This window comes from Ambystoma mexicanum, chromosome 8 (genome assembly GCF_040938575.1).
Source record: "Ambystoma mexicanum isolate Mex_15411 chromosome 8, UKY_AmexF1_1, whole genome shotgun sequence".
Taxonomy (NCBI): Eukaryota; Metazoa; Chordata; class Amphibia; order Caudata; family Ambystomatidae; genus Ambystoma; species Ambystoma mexicanum.
In genome coordinates this window covers 356,101,563-356,118,351 of record NC_090929.1, presented here as the reverse complement: position 1 = coordinate 356,118,351, position 16,789 = coordinate 356,101,563, and the positions used below count along the sequence as shown (strand labels likewise).

Below are 16,789 nucleotides of genomic sequence, written 5' to 3'. Positions count from 1 at the left end.
GAAATTAATTCTTTTTTTAAATCCAATACAAAGGATAATCCCGTTAGTCAGATTTGTCTCATTTTAATAATTCCATCACCCTTGATGAAATTAAACAAGTTATATCGGACCTCAAACCTAATAAAGCTCCCGGACCCGACGGATTCACTTCTGATTTTCTATAAAACTTTGATGGAACCTATAGCACCTAAACTTTTAGAACTATATGCTTATTTTAATGACATTGAACAAAGCCCCTGATCATTTAGTGAAGCTCTCTTAATTCTATTTACCAAGCCTGATAAAGACCCTTCCTTAATACAAAAAATTACAGACCCATTTCCCTCATTAATTTGGATTCTAAGATCCTAGCTAAAATACTTGCCAAACGATTAGAATTACTCCTCCCCAAACTTATACAGCCTGATCAATTCGGATTTATCAAAGGTCGCTTCGCCTCGAGCAATTCTAGACTCCTATTTAACACTTTAGCCTATTCCCAAAACTCACATGAACCCCTCACCCTTCTTGCTCGTGATGCGAAAAAGCTTTTGATTGGGTATTGTGTTCATTTGTTCCTTTCTTTAGCTTGGCATGGTATCCCTCCTTCCTTTTATTAGTTTCATTAAAATTCTCTACTCTTCACCTACTACTAGTATTCTCATTAATAATTCTCTTTCTTCTTCTATTCATATAGAAAGAGGGACCAGACAAGTATGCCCCCTTTCTCCCTTACTATTCAATCTAGCCTTAGAGCCCCTTCTCCAAAGTATTAGAATGAATGTTGATATTAAAGGTATTTTTATAAATAATATTGAATACCTTAATTAAGCTATAAGCATATGTAGATGATGTCCTACTATATCTTTCAGAACCCACTCTATCAATTCATCACTTACTGAACATGATAAATAATTTCTCTGCGGTATGTGGCTACAAATTAAAACTCGATAAATCAGAATTCAAGCCTCTAACCAACTTTTGCAATCCTGCCAATACCCCGCTCTCCGGCGATACCGTTAATAAAGTGGTTTGGCACTGTGTGCTCAATCGAAGGTCTCTGTAAGGTGTCGCGCCATGAGAAACGAAAGTCAAAAGATTGATAAGAACATTGTGCAAAATGAATCAAAGTGGTCCTGTGACGGTTTAAGCAAAGCCCATTGCACATTCAAAAGTCTTTGATTTTGATATCAAGAGGATCCAAGCCCGAACGAGGGAGATCCATGGTCTGAGCCCGAACGAGGGAGACCAAGTGTAAACATTGTGGTAAAAAGGGGTCCAAGCCTGAAGGAGGGAGACCCACGATAAACTCTGGAAGCGAGAACTTGTGCATGTGAAGATCCCGATAGGAATGGAACTTTGAGATTGGTTTGTTATGGCAGGCCCTCTGCAGTAAGAGACTGTTATTGGAAAAGAGACTTTGGCAGAAGGCCCTGATATCTGTGCTTTAAACTGTATCGTCGTGCCAGAGAAGCCACAGTGTGTGAAAAACTCAAATGTGTCGCCTTGCCCCTGCTCAAAATGTGGGGAAGGGAAGCCAATTGCTCAACTGTCCTGACATATTCTTTCTTGAACACTTTTCTTTGTTGCATACATTATCCCACACCCTTTTGTATTTAGAAGTAAGGATTGGCAGTAGTTTATTAGTGAAGGCCCTTTTATTTTGACAGTGACTCGACAAGGACTGCGTTATTATTATTTGATGGTCGTAGTTTGCTCCCATCCTTAGATTTAGGCTAGATGGCATTCAACCAACCTATTGAAGTTCAATAAACACCCTCGAACTGTGTTCACCTGTCTGTCTTCACTGTTTGATACAATGCCATCCTTACAGTATGTAAAGCAAGATGAAGAGAGGTGCCCACGACTGAGGCCTGGGGAAAGTACACAGATATGGGGAGGAGTATAAAGCTGGAAGAAAACTCAAGTTACAGCAACTGAGAAGGAAAGAAATGAACCAAGAAAGTGCTGCTTTAGTAATTGTAGTGTAGAGTGATTTGACCAAATGTGCCAAAGGAAGGAAAAAGGGCTAGGAGATCAGAAGTAGACGATAGCTAGTTGTAGATGGATGCAGTGATTTATTTAGAGGCATGAGCAATAGACCTCTGAGTGTATCCTTCAAACTTTTACTTGTGAACTTTCATTCTTGTTTTTGCAGGTGAAGTTTGTAAAGGACTCTGGGTCAGACAAGCAGAGCATTGGTTCACAGGATTCTGCTGCCCCATCCCCCGTCCCTGGGTCAGACAATCTGTCGTCTGAGGTATCCTTCCCACCACCAACTTCAGTGCTGCCAAAGCCTGGGTAAGTAGTCCGCTTAACTAACTTTCAGGCTTTGTGGGACTGTCTATCAAACTGAACGTAGCTTTTGGCCTGGGCTGGAAAAATTGAGTAATCTATGTGCATTTTTTTGTATGCTGTGATGAAGCTAGCAATATCGTCACTGGTTCTCTGGAGGGAAGCTTCCCTTATATGGCTTCCCTTATATGGAAAGGCAGAAACTATCATACTCTGACCCTGGGGGTGGCTATCTGTGGGAGGGCCACGTAGGGGAGGACAAACTTCAGGTAGGCAAACAAATACTGGATCAGAACAATCCTTCGGCTGTAATTCTCAGTGACACCCATGTGCCTTTATCACATGGCTTATTGTAATCTGGATAGGGAATTCCGAGGTTTTCATAGCCAACAACCTTATTTACCCATTTACCTTTCTAATGCCAAGACGAGGAAGAGGGATAGAGGAATGAGTATGACCATAAGTGCGAAGCCAACGCCACGTTCCAGTCACTGGAAAATGCTAAGCTAGGCCGAGACATTTAAAATTGACACAGCTGAACAGATGACTAGAGAGCGACTGAGACTGCAGCTGCATCCAACTTTTTTTGATGCTGTTTGGGTCACTGGAGGCGAGCAGACTGCAGGACGCAATACAGAGGCTGACGTGAATGGCATGCAGAGAAGCTGAGATAAGTTCACTGCATCCTTGTCGCGGGCAGCTGTAGCTGCCAAATGCAGAGGCAGAACGTGAACCAAGCGGCTAACAGAACGCACTCCCATTCAGCGGCCCAAGAGCAGGGAAGCCTGTTGCATGCGAGAAACGCTGAAGCCGCCAGTGAAGACCGGTAAGCCCTCGGAGAGTGAATGGTTTACTGGCGCGCTTCAGAGTGAATACTGCATACCATCCACAGTGCCCCTAACTAAAGGAAGTGAAATAATTGATACAGATATGAACATTAAAAAAGGGTTGGTGACCCAATACTGTTTCCTGGATGCAACAGAGTGAATAGAAAGTGTAAAAGCCCAGGCAGGATATTGAACCCGGCAAACGGTGAGTCTGGCACTCACCCCAAGTAATACAGTTGTGGTACCCTGGCAGGTAGAGTATACCAGGGGTAGGAAGAGGATTGAGAAAGCTCAGGTGTCAAAACCCCTCCATGGAATTGTGAGGAATCTATGCAGAAACAGAGTAACCATACCCCTTTAAAAGATAAAAAAAAAACAGAGGACGAGAGATATAAAAAGACTGCAAAACCTTGGCAGGAGAGTAAACCAGGGATAGGAAAAGGAATGAGAACGAACAGGGGTAACCCCACCCCCCCTTGTAGTTTGATAATCAACGCAGAAAGGGAAGAACCACCCCTTTTAAAGGTTAAATGAAATCCAGAGAGTGAGAAATTAAATCTCTTAAAGAACTGTGGAATTGAATAGAAATTCAAGGGAGGAGTCGTACCCCTTGAAATTGTGGAATAAAAATTGGATGAAAAGAGGAACTCTGGGAGAGAGTCATCCCACTGTGAAACGATGGAACATTATTGACTTTTCCGGAAGTTTTGAGATGAGCAGACAGTGCAAGTCCAGAAGAAACATTGGGTAAAGGAAACCCCCTTCTTCTGGTGGAACTTTAGTCGTTTTCTTTTCTGTAGTTTAGGAACTTATTATTCGAACTTTGAAAAGCTACAAGGGTATAGTGCTAAGGAGAATTCTCAGAAAAGTGCTAATTCCCTTCTACCTTAGAGACCCCTCTTTTTGCTGGACTTTAGGACTTTTAATTTCTAACCTGGAGAGAGTGAGACCCTTTTCCCACTCTCTCATGTATATTTCTGTGATTTGGACTCTGTGTTTCTTTTGACTTTGGAGTCTGACAAACTCCTTAGGCATCATCTTTACATTGTGACACACAGCACCTTCAGTGCAGTGGCACAGGGAAGTCTCTTAGATTTCCCAAAGGTTTAAATACCTTCTCTTGAATAACTACTGTTTCCAAGAGCAGTGAAGTGAAATTGACTTTACTTACATTTTGTAACTTTCTAGACCCAGCACACACTATCTTACAATAGGGTGCTGGAGGGGTTACTTAGTATCCCCTTTGTCTAGTTTCTCATGTAATATTTTATGTTACCCTTTCTACAATTAATGGCTGGTGGTAGTGGCTTACTTTTTCCTACCATTGTGTGTTTTTGACAGTGGGCTGCAAATACAGCTGCAGTACGACACCCATGGGTGCCCATTTTGTTAAAATGTCCCTGGTCGTCTTTTTTTCCCCATTTCTTGTTGGAAAGGTCCTTCTTGAGATTTACTCTGCGTGCCAAAACAGGTTTGGTCGCTTTGTTCGTTTTGTCTTTGTCGGGATTCACTAGTGAAGCCCGCCTCTGGCTCCAGTATGTCTGGCAGGGGCAGGAAGTGAGGGAGGTGCCGAATCTCCCTGTGCTTAATCGTCTTGGTTACATGAATGCACCCAAAGGTGATTGGCCGGATGGCTGTCCGTGGAGAACAACCACCCTGCTGTGTGTTTGACAGCTAGACTGCGAATGAATGGGAGAAACCTGCATAAAAGGCAAGGCTTTTGCCTTGGAAGGCAGAGTCTGCCACTGGACGAAGGAATCCGAAGAAGAACTTGGAACTCCTGGACCGTTGGTTTGCCCAGTAAAGGCCTGCTGCAGTGCCGAAGCTCCAAATTCACCTAGACTAGAGAAGCCATGCAAAGGAAGACTCCTCCCCTTGGGTTGGTGGGACAGATCGACCCCAAGACAAGCTCATCTGGACATCCTCTCGAAGCTGGCTGTACTTGCATTGCTGCTGCAGGAACCGATTGCCAGAGAGAGGAACACCAGAATCGAGTGAGTGTCTTTAAGTCGGACCCGAGCTTCAGGAAGATCCCCGGACTCTCAGGAAGCAGGACTGAGCAAGTCTGAGCCACCTCAAGAGAGCTGGACCCAGATGCGAGGAAAGTCCATCAAGGTATCCAAGAACTGCAGTGGTGCTATTTGCGAGGGTTGCGAGAAGCTGAAACCGTGAAGTGCCGCTGATCTGAAGATTGCCCATTGCTGCCACCGACCTTCCATTCGTAGTGCAGGAGTCCCCAGACGGCTCCCTCTTGTCCCCATGACTGAGCCCCAGGATCAAAGGATCTGTAGACCTACACAGGAGCAGGAGCCAGCTGGAACCAATTTCTTCTAACCAAAGGTACTGTAAAACTAAGGGGTTGCTTAATTCTTGTTGTGTAGCCTTGCTTGTTCTCAGTTGAGACTTGACTTGGTTGCTTTTGCAGAGTTGCTTGCAGCTTTGCCCCTCACAAGCCTCCCAGATTGTGGCCCTACAGTGATTCTATCTTCCTCAAAGACTTCTAAAACATTGTGCAATACTTTTTACTTACCCGCAAGAAGTGATTCAGCTCACTTAGACTTTTGCTTAAGTAAGATTGACTCACCTCTGACTTTGTGCTTTACCTTTTTCCCAGGAAAGGGTTAAATTACTTTGCATTGGAGGGTTCAAAAAGTACTTACCTGCTTAAGAATATTTGTTAATCTTTGTTGTATTCCCAAAAACCTTTTCTTTGACACCAAACTCAGTATTGCTCTAAATGTACCAGTGATCTATCAAAGTCCACAGTGTCCTAGTTATTTAAGTCACCCCAGGGTGTAGGAAGTGTCTGTGTGCCATCGCAAATGGGTATCTACTGATTTATTGAAATTGAGGGTGTATTTTGAAGTACATTTTTGTGTTGCGTAAATTTGCTCCATTCTAAAGAAGGCTTATTCAACTGACGGTTAAATTAATACATCATTTTTTTATCAAGAAACCTTGAGTGTAAGTGTTTATTTGGATACTTGTCACTGAATCTCTGTGTAAAAACCCTACTACTCACATTGACCCCTCTTGAGATAAACCTGGCTGCTCAGCCACACTACCAGCCTGTGTAGTACAGAGTCTCCCAAAGGGTACTGCATACAATATTGCCTAACAAATAGCTTACAGAAATCACTTGTTACACACTTATATTGAGTTTAGTGTCTAAGGGTCAGTTTAGGGTTTTGGACACAGGACGGAGGCCGCTTTATTGGTTTAACATCCTGACACAGATGCTTATTAGTTTTGTTGAGGCAGGGAAACACCTCATAGACCTAGGGACAGGTAGGATTTCCTCAACCCCTCTTATTATTTTGACAATGAAAGATCTATTTCAATCAGAAACCTGTTACTGTGTCTTACACTTGATCCCTTAGAATACATAAAAAGGGTTGATAATGGGTGGAAGTGAAGAGCATGTTTGCAGTGCAGGGTTCTTAAGCTTCACTAACAGCCCATTAAACCACACTAGAATGCACCTGTGCTTGTATTAAACATTTGCATTTAGTTTCCTCATGTTTGTCTTCTTTAATTAGGAAAGGTTTTGGTTAATTTCACTCATTATATTTGTGAAACCAGTTTCCATCCTACATTTCTGATGCCAGCTCTCAGTATTAGGCATTTTTTTCTAACCTAGTTTTAAGACAGAATTTCATGTTTGGGACTTCTGAAGGCACATTTAAGGATCCCTTTAACTTTTTGCTTTTTCCCTTTACTCTTTTTTTTTTTTTGGATCACTGACCTATTTTTGATGGTCACAGGGACTTGAGTAGAAGTGCCAAGGCACCCCTTTTTCACTGCTTAAGAGTAAATGTTCTCGAGCTGCCTTTAAGGCTCCCTGTACTAGGGGTACTTCTTAAGCACCCCATTTGTGCACTATGGGGGATCCTATTACCTTACGTTGGTTTTCGGGGTAGGCTGGTGGCAGCTGTTATTTGGTTTGGTCTTCCTATTACCACAACAGTAGCCCAATGTACCTTTATGATTGTCATTGGGGTACTGTCACAACCACTAGCTCTATGGTAAGCTCCTAGAGCAACCCCTGTATAAGTACACACATATTTAAAAACCCTGTTGGGCCATACGGACCTCATAGGTATTATTTGGGGGTTGGTGCACTTCATGTGGAGTCATGGGGAAGCACATTTGGGTACAGGCCTGGCGAGCATGGCACTGCATCCATTGTCCCGTAGATGAGGGGTAAGAAGCTGCCCACTTCCTGTTCCCCCAACATGGAGGAGGACTAAACCAAGCAGCACTGGGTGTTGCAGACCAACCTTTGGGTGTGTCTGGAGGCTGTGGGCGTGGCTAGCTATATAAGCCACACCCAGACCAGCTATCCTCGCTTTGCGTTACTCTGCTTTGCAACGTGACGCTCACCGGCACCAGCTCCTGCAAGAAAGAAGAAGCGTTACTTAAAGGACTCGATCATCGTTTCTGCATACTTATCTGTGAATCCTGTAAAAGATTTTGGATGCTCCAAATACTGCAAATCTTCCGATGCAGCTCGGGTCTGGGAAAATCCATCACGATTGTATGAACCTGCAGAACAAGAAAGAAAAGAACAGTAAGTGCTGCGCACACGAGAAGCAGCGCACAATACGCCTACAATCACGCGCATACAGAACTGCACCTGAAAAGACATGGAAGCCACAAATAACAGGAAAGCAACAGAAAAGGCACAGAAGCTGTGCGCAATGAAAGAAAGACATCATAAATCCATGTGCAAGAAGAAGAAAAAGCGCAGTAGCCATGCGCAAACGCTACAAAGGGAAAAATCACACGCAAAGGAGGTGAAAGACACACAAAGGGAAAAGATAGTCAAGGAAGCAATTTGCACAGCGCAGAAGCACGTATTAAAACATTGGCAAGGGCCAGGTGGAACTACATTGCCAAGAAACAGCAATCCACGCTGCAGCAGGTCTGGGCTGGAGTTTAGTCTTCAACCAGTGATGTAATTGGTTTTCAGCACGCACCCCTGCTTGGAGAAGAGGCAGGATGGAGAGCTTCCTTATCATATAAAGAAGGTGAGCACAGTCTTGGGTCCCTCGGAGGGTGTGTCGTGAGATACAAAGTGACAAATTTGCCAATTAGGGCTTTAGACGACTGCATTAGCAGCTGAAAAACCAATAGTTTATTCAAAGTATGTGCTAAATGCTGAAAGTAATGTGTGGTAGCGCCTCCATTACGCTTTAGTGAGCTACAAGCAATATGCAGGCCTAGTAGGGGTGGTAGGTCACATTATGCATTGTGCATAGACAGGCAGGGTAGAGGGCCCCAGTTTAGTAGCTAATAGAGACTTGTATTGGAGTGTTTGGAGCATTATGGCACCTATATAGCGCTTAGATAGCCAATCTTTGAAGTGCTATGGACACTAAGCTATGAGTGCAGGCCTGGTAGAGCTTGCTCACATGGGGTTAATTGATCTCGGCTTCTCTTAGAATATTCTGTTTCTTGCAACTGTAGCTCTGGATGGCTTCGTAAACAAATCCTCTTTCTTTGAGAAGGCCAGGTACGGCCTTGCACTCACACTGATAAGACATTCCTGTGCTTTCGCAGAGGGGCTCCCAGTAGGGAGGGGCATAGAAGGGAACAGGTTGGGAATTTACCGAGCTGGGTTTTTCCATGAGCAAACCTATATTTTGCACAGGGAAAGTTCTGGAACTGTGCGTCATGTTGATTGACGGCACGAAAGCACAAAAGGTGCACACACCCAGAACTGGGGGGAGATTGATCCGCGGACTTGGTTCAAGCAAGAGCCCAGAACAGGCTTCTACGGCCCCCTGCAGTGCTGTCATCTGAGCGGGGCTGGCAGCAGTTAGCTTAAGATGACCAGGGTCTCCAGCGCTGATTAATGATACCATCTCAAGGGGCGTAAGACTGTGTTTCTTTGAGTTTTTTATTTCCTCTAATGAGTTTTGTACTCTTCTACCACATTGCTGCTAAATTTACTGTTCTATTATATTATGCTTTTTATCTAATAAATGCTACATTTATACTGACGATGTCATTTCACTAGCAGGAGTTCAGTGCTTGGCACGATAGGACCTGTATTTTGGGCTGAATTGGGTGATTTATGCTAATAAGGGCTGGCACCGAGGAAGATTTTCCCCTTTTCAAGACAGGGTGTTGGGACAATCTGTTACACTGTTGCAGCTCCAGTGCACCCAACACAGTCCCAGGAGGTCCCAGCACAGAATCCAGAGGGAGGAGGTTCCTGGTGCTCCGGCAGAGGTAAGGTGAGCGTAACAGGTAGTAATGATTTTTATTAAGTCCTATTCTCGCTCATTTTGTTTTAGATTCTTCCTTTGTTTAGGGAAACCATGAGGCAGACTTAAAATGGCTGTTCTGCCCATCTGGCCTCTCGGTGAGCACAGTTTCCACCTGCTCATGTCCCTGGGTAGGCCACTACACTTACTCTGGGGCTAGGCCTGATGTTTGGCTGTTTTGGAGGCCAGCCTCATTGACTAGCCACCTAAACCTTTGTTTGAAATCTCCTAATAGGATTGGTGGGCTGGCAGAAGCCAGCTCCTGTGAGGGAAAGTACGTATAGTGGAAACCCTGTTCCTACACTGTTATGTAGATTTTTGGCAGGTGTGCGGGCTTGCTTACCTGCTAGAGGATTTTTCCCTCTGAAAACAGTTATTGCCGATTGTGTGATGCAGTTTGGCCACACTGGTAGGACTGGTATCTCTTGCCTGTGCACCAGTTGCCGTTTCATCTGCTAAGTGTCCTTGAGACTTCCCCGTCCTGCTGCTCGTACTTCTCATCTGCATTTGCCATGCCCTCCATCCTTTCTGGGGCGTTTTACCAAAGTTTACTGCCAGGGTCTGCCACCTTGGTTTTGGAAGCTTTCACCACCTGGAAGTGTGTTGGGTAGTCATACTGAATGGCCTGTTTTGGCAGGTTTGCTGTCCATGTTTGCCAGCTGAGCCACTGGGTCTGCTCTCTGCAGATTCCTCCATTGTCCTAGAGCCATCTCCATCACTGATTCTGCTTACGATTGGTTGGTCCCATTTATGTGACGGATGATTTTTCTACTTTTGGCCAGTTGAGGTGATTTGCTTAGGCTTCAAGACCCACAGTGACTGGATCCTTCATTTCACTTCACATCATTACCAAACAGCAGACTAACCACATCCTTAACAGCACGGGCAATGTCACGGGCAGTGTCAAAAGTGTTTACTTAACTGGTTGTTCTGCTTTCCTTGGACAGTATTTTGAGGAACCAACACTAAGGACTTTCCTCTAGACCATGCGTTGGCGGGTTCAAGATACTCCCCCCTCAGGGTTCACCATGGTCTGTGGTTGTCCGTTATCCTTCAACCATGTTTCCCCATTGCTGTACATTGGGGGCTCAACCCTGTTATACTTCTGTCCCTAGGGCTGCCATGTCTTGACCTCTTCCTCTGCATCTTCACTGGTGTCCTCTTTGGTCCACTGCTTTCTGTTGGGTACCTTTGGGAAGGAAATGGGACTTAGCTGGCTTTTCATCATAACTGCAGGTCAGCTCAGTGACTTTATCCTGTTTCCTATAGGGCACTTTCTTCAACTTTGGAACTCCTACAAGTAGCATTGGAAGCTACTTACAAGGACTGCAGCGTTTTTCTCGAGTCCCCTTAAGGTGCCTGGAGTTTTTTTACTAAGAACTGGATTTTCTGACATACTCCCTGATTTACTAGGTATTTTTAAATGTCTACATAACACTCTGGTGTAAGAATATACTATGTTTCACTTTGGTGATACGGTTTCCCTCCTTGGTGTGTAATATGCCCATCTGGGCCTGGACTAGGGGCTGTCCAGAGCTACAATATATCCTGGAATTTAGTTGCCCTCTCTACAGTGTTGGGAATTGTGTTCCTTTGTGTTCTACCTCCAAGTTCTATAATTGTATTGTGTATCTTTCTTTACTTGTTTCAGGAGGATGCCACTGGGGGGCGTAGCGATGCAAACAGCCTAGTTGCGTCGCTCCAGGAACCTGGGCATTTTTGGGGCCCGGGCCCCTGTTTAAGCCCCCGACGGAGAGCAGCACGTCCTGAAGTTGGTGGCCTGGGGCAGTACAGGGCAAAGTCAAAGTCTGGAGTCTGTAGCTCCAAGTACACCAGAGGACTGTGCAATTGGAGCATCTCCCAGCCCAAGGTGCTGCTAGAAAGCAGCTCCACGCCGCTTCCAGGGATGTCTAGGGATAGCCTGGAAGCCTACCTGAGGTTTCCGAGGCCCAGTCGGGGTCTGCTCTTCTTGCAGAGAGGTTGGCGGAATCTTCATCCTGATGGTGGGCAACCTCCCTGTGCACCCGCGACCCACCCAGCTCCCTGTGGACCTCCAGAGAAGTCCAGCTGGCGCTGCACTGTTAACCGGGCTGACGTAGGGGGAGAGTCTTGAGAGGCCATCTAGGGCGGGTGGGCATCCTGGCCTCCCCCACTCTCGGCGACAGCCTTGAATAACCTGGCTGGGGAGCGAAAGCATTAAGCAGGTGCAGGTGCTGTGGAGGGGCTACCCCATCCCCCAGTCCCCATTTGAAGGCAAACATTGGGGTTGTTTGGATTAGTGTACAGGAAGTGCTGCAGGACAAGGATAGGAGGCAACACCAGCAACACCAATCAACAGTCCCAAAGCCTGGATGGCCACCTCGATGAGCTGGAAATTGGTCTTGCACGAATACTGATTGTGAGTCCCCCCACAGGCCCGGGCACAGCCGCCCCCTCACTGTGGCTGAATCAGAAGGGGACACAATATCGACAGACATTGCAACTTTGTTGGAGGAGATCAGGGGAATCGGGCCCGACATAGGTCATAGGGTTGACAAACTGGACCGCACAGTAGATACAATAGAGTACAGAATACAAGATTTGGATACCAACCAGTCTTCAATCAACATATTTGAAACACTGATCGTTGACAGACTGACAGCTCTCGAGAGGAGAGATGAGGAATGAGTTCACAAGGTGGACGATTTTGAGAAAAGGGAGGAGGAACAATCTTAGCTTTTTTGCTTTCCTGAGACCGAAGCGGAAACAGAACGTGACATTGCCCGTGCTGTTAAGGATGTGGTTAGTCTGCTGTTTGGTAACGATGTGAAGAATGAGCCTACCATAGACAGGACGCATAGTGCTGGGGTAGAGCTGGAGGGCCACGATCGGTTCTGGTCCATTTCCATTATTATACGGGAAAAGACCACATTTTAGAAGAGGCTAGGAAGACCAACTCTATCACCTATGCTAGAGGTATCCATTCCCCAACAAAACGATCTCTGTTGCTACGAGAGTTCACACGTTTCAAACTAGATGTTATTCTTTCAGTAGACACACTGGTTAAGGGGAAAGGAGCCCTTCCTAAGGTCTGCACATATAGAGGGAGTCCATCATGACTCTTACTGCAAATGCAAAAAAAAAAAGAGGGATGGCAATCTTTGTGGCCAGATGTTTAAGTTTTATGGTGGAGAAAGAGCTTAAGGCTCCTGGGGGCCATTATGTGTTTCTGTGGGGCAAGATTCAGGGGCGGGCAGTAACTGAGCAATGTTTATTGTCCGTATGAAGGACCGGTTTTGTTTTGGGAAATGGTGAAGGAGAGGCTTAAGCTCTTTGTGCAGGGTCCCCTAATAGTGGGAGTGCTGGGGGATTACAGCATGGCCTTGGACTCGACCAGGGATAGGAAGAGAACGGGAACTGCGGGGGCAACTCAATATAGGAAGGGGGAATATAAATCGGGAGCTGGGGGTTGCAGACTCCGATGCCCCCTTTTTTCTGGTGACCCTCTGTTCACGTTTTACTCTCAGGTACACAACTCTTTCTGAAGGATCAACCATGTTCTAGTGGATAGTAGCTTGCGTGATCATGTTTCCGGCTTTCGCGTCGATCTGGTGCCTTGGTCTGACCATGACCTGGCATGTTTGCAGGTGGGGGGGATGGTTGGGGACGTCCACAAAGAGGAAGGTGGTAATGTAATGACTCCCTATTAAAAGATAGAGATTTCCAAGGCCCTGCTTACCGGAATTAAGGAGTACTATGAATTTTATGATAATGGGGAGGTAGGACTGGCCACTTTATGGGAGGCATTTAAGGCAACGATCTGGGGCAACTAATTTCATTGGATTCCAATAGGAAGAGAGACTAAATGAGATGGGAGGAAGGTCTGAGTCAGATTGCAGCTGTGCAGTCGGGGGGGCGGGAGGTGCCCAAAGAAGAATAATGGCCCAGAGCAGGCTGGGAAATTGCAGAAGTGTAAAGCAAAGCTCACTAATGGTGCACGCCACAGAGAAGAAACTTCTCTTTATTAAGCTAACATATTATGAGAAGGGAGACTGTGCTACAGGATCCTGGCTTGGAAGTTAAGGGAGGCGCAGAAGAGTAAGATGGTGGGGGTCATAAAATCTGATCTCTTGTTTGCTCACTATAACTCGGAATGCATTGGAGTTCAATTTAGGAGGTACTATGAAAGGCTATACAAGTCAGAGTAGGAGAGAGATGGGTCGCACATAGCCAACGTTCTTGCCCCCTGCCGATTCCGAGGCAAGCAAGGGGCGCTGCAGTCCCTGCTGGAGGCTTTAATAACTAACAAAGAAGTGATGAGGACTATCAAGTCTATAAAGGTGGCCACTACTTCCGGGGACAAAGGGTTTTCGGTTAAGCTCTATAAACTATTCTGCTCTACCCTGACACCATATTTGGTTAGGATGTTCAACATGGTCTTGGAGGGAGGGGATCTTCTGGAAACTATGATGGGGCTATCATTGTCGTGATTCCCAAAGAGGGAAAAGAACCTACAGTGCTCTTCGTACCGCCCTATCTCCCTGCTCAATGCAGATGTTAAGATTTTGGCAAAACGGCTAGGAAACAGGTTGGAGGGAATATTGCCTTCCTTTGTCCATGGTGGTCTTTGTGAGAGGGCGTCAGGGCTCTGACAACATTCTGAAGGCCATCAATTTAATGCACTTTGCAAGGCAGTCGTATCTGGACGCTTGTCTGGTCTCGCTTGACTCAGAAAAAGCATTTGATAGGAGGGAATGGAGGTATATGAACTCGCTTTGGGGGAAACTGGAGGTAGAGGACAGCTTCCGAAAATAGGTTGCAGCACTACACAGCACCGCGTTGGCATGAGTGTAGGTTAATGGTACCAAGGCTTTTCCTCTAACCAGAGTTACAAGGCAGGGATGTCCTCTTTCATCGCTCCTATGTGCATTAACTATGGAACCACTGGCCATAGCAGTTGGCGAATGTCCAGGGATAACCGGTATTAGAAGAGGAGAAGTGGAGTTTAAGCTTTCTTTGTTTGCCGACGATATTCTGTGGAGATGATTCATCAATTCCCCCGTTAGCTCTTATTAAATGATTAGACATTTTTTCGGGGTTGAAGATCAATACACCTAAACCTTTCATAATGGCTCTACGCATGCAAGATTCATGCCTCAATGGTAGGGGACCGATTCATCAGATGGGGTTAGAGAAGACAGCACCATGATACTTTGGTCTTTTGCTACCAAGGGATCTGTCCAAGCTCGCATAGGGTAACTTTGGTCCCCTTATGGAGACAGTCGATTGGAATTTAAGGGGTGGGGCCCGTTAAATTGTCTTGGTATGATCGAATGACTGCGGTAAAGATGAACATTGTCCCCCAGTTCCTATATCTTTTCTCAACCCTCCCAAACTTCCAAGTAGCTTCCTTGTGAGTCTGCATTCAGCGTAGAGTAAGTTTGTCTGGCAAAAGAATCGTCCTAGGACTAAGGACCACCCTTACTCTCCGAGGGTGCATGGGGTGGGTTTGGATTCCCAGAATTTTCCCTTTATTATCTGGCGGCCCAGTTGAGTGTCTTACTAGAGCACATACTTTCTGGAAACATTGAGTATATGGAGTCCCAACCGGCAAAAGTGGGCTATCTCTTGTGGGCCCCTCGCACAGCCCTAACAAAGAGATTGAGGGATCACTCTTCATTGGGGGTACTGTGGCATCTGAGGAGTCGGAGGGGCGGGGCCGGGGGCGGTGAAGGGGGCTTCTCGAGTAAATTGTCCTCCTGTTGCCCATAACGTCCTCCTGTCGCCCATAACGTTGATCCTTTGGTGTAACTTAAACATCAAGGTTTCAGAGTGGGTCAAGTTTGGTCGGACGCAGGGTTGGAGTGAGCAGGGAAGCTGTTTAGGGAGGAAATCTTTATGGACTATGATTCGGTCCATGACATTTTAGGCAGGGATACGATCACGATCTTTATCTACACCTCAAAGGAATCCTTACAGACCAGAAATGGAGAAATAGTTTTGTGCGGTCGCTTACTCCCTTTGACAAGGTGTTCGATGATTCTGTCTCGAGGAAAGGTATTTTCTCCAGACTCTCTGGGGTACTGATCACGGCGGACATGGCCGATGGGCTACATTTCAAGAAATATTGGAATGAGATTGGTGAAGAGGAGGTTGGATCTTTAAGATTGTGTTTCATGGGAATTTGTTTACAGTGTCTGTTGAGCACAACTTTAAGGCACAGTTGGCACCGGGATCCACTGAAGATCTGTAAAATGTTCACGGGAGCCTCTCCACTACGTCCGAGGGGATGCAGGGAGGTGGGCTCCCTCGCTCACATTTGGTGGCATTGCCCAAAGTTTTAGGGATACTGGAAGGATCTATTAGGATGGATGTCCGCTGTTACAGGAGAGTTTCTACCAATGGAGCCCATTCAGATGCTTCTGGGGGTTCCCCCGGCCGATGAGTAATTCTTTCGATACCCCAGAATGTGGGAAGCCATGTTCAGAGCCGGCAGGGTGGCCCCAGCCCAGAAGTGGAAGTGCAAAGATCTCCCGAGACATGCAAATTGGTTGCAGAAACTTGGAGAAATGTTTCTTATGGATAAATTGACGGCTCTGATCCATGACTACGCAGGTACTTTCTGGGAGGAATGGGGACCAGCGATACAGAAGTGGGGCTGGGATTTTAATTGACTAGCATGCGAAGGTCAGGAATAAGGGATGGAGAGGTTTTTGGGGGTGGTGGCTGTATGAGGGACAGTGAGGGAATTGCAGGAGGAACTCATCATGGTGATGTCCTATTGGAGCAGAGGTAGGCACAAAGACTTGAGGGAAATTAATGGGAGGTAATGAGGTTGACTTTTTCTATGGTCTACGTTTGCGCACTGGCAGACCCATACATATTGTGGGTAATATGTGTTGGAAATTGCTTGCTTTGTTGGGCAAATTGTGTTGAGGGGAGGGTTAACTGGGGAGAAAATACTTTGGGGGAATGATTGTAATGACATGGCTTGTTTTGGTTCTTCTGTATTCAATCAATAAAAAACCAAAGTTTAAAAAAAATACATTTTAAAAAAATGTAACTGGAAACCTGCATCTACGTTCTACGTGGTCTCCTTGGATCCTGAGGGATTTGTTTATTATTTATAATTCGCACCAGACCCAAAGGTATCGGGGCGCAACAGTTACAAGGTAATGCAAAGCTTAGTTACAGGGAGTCAAAGGGTAAAGCATAAATTACAGAGCAGGTTAAATTGCAATTTACAGATAATATAGGCATTATGTATAGTGTTGTGGTAATCCCACAGGGTAACATATGTTAGGTCATGACAGCGAAATACATTTCTTACAATGGCAGAATTTACAAATATTTACAAAAGTTCTATGCTAGGAGCAGATAAAGGTTGCAACTAGGGATGAGCGTTGTTAGTTACAATTCAGTTGACTTCATGTGAGT

General features: G+C 45.6%; 1 protein-coding gene across 6 annotated transcripts in view; it reads left to right on the top strand.

The window, feature by feature from the left end:
- The window catches only part of FKBP15 (FKBP prolyl isomerase family member 15), a 2,419,492-nt gene that overhangs the window by 665,175 nt on the left and 1,737,528 nt on the right, over window positions 1–16,789 (top strand). For all 6 annotated transcript variants that reach the window (XM_069609812.1, XM_069609811.1, XM_069609809.1 and 3 more), the window contains exon 10: window positions 2,138–2,280. In XM_069609812.1, the coding sequence (XP_069465913.1) occupies window positions 2,138–2,280 (143 nt within the window). The remainder of the gene's footprint in view (window positions 1–2,137; window positions 2,281–16,789) is intronic.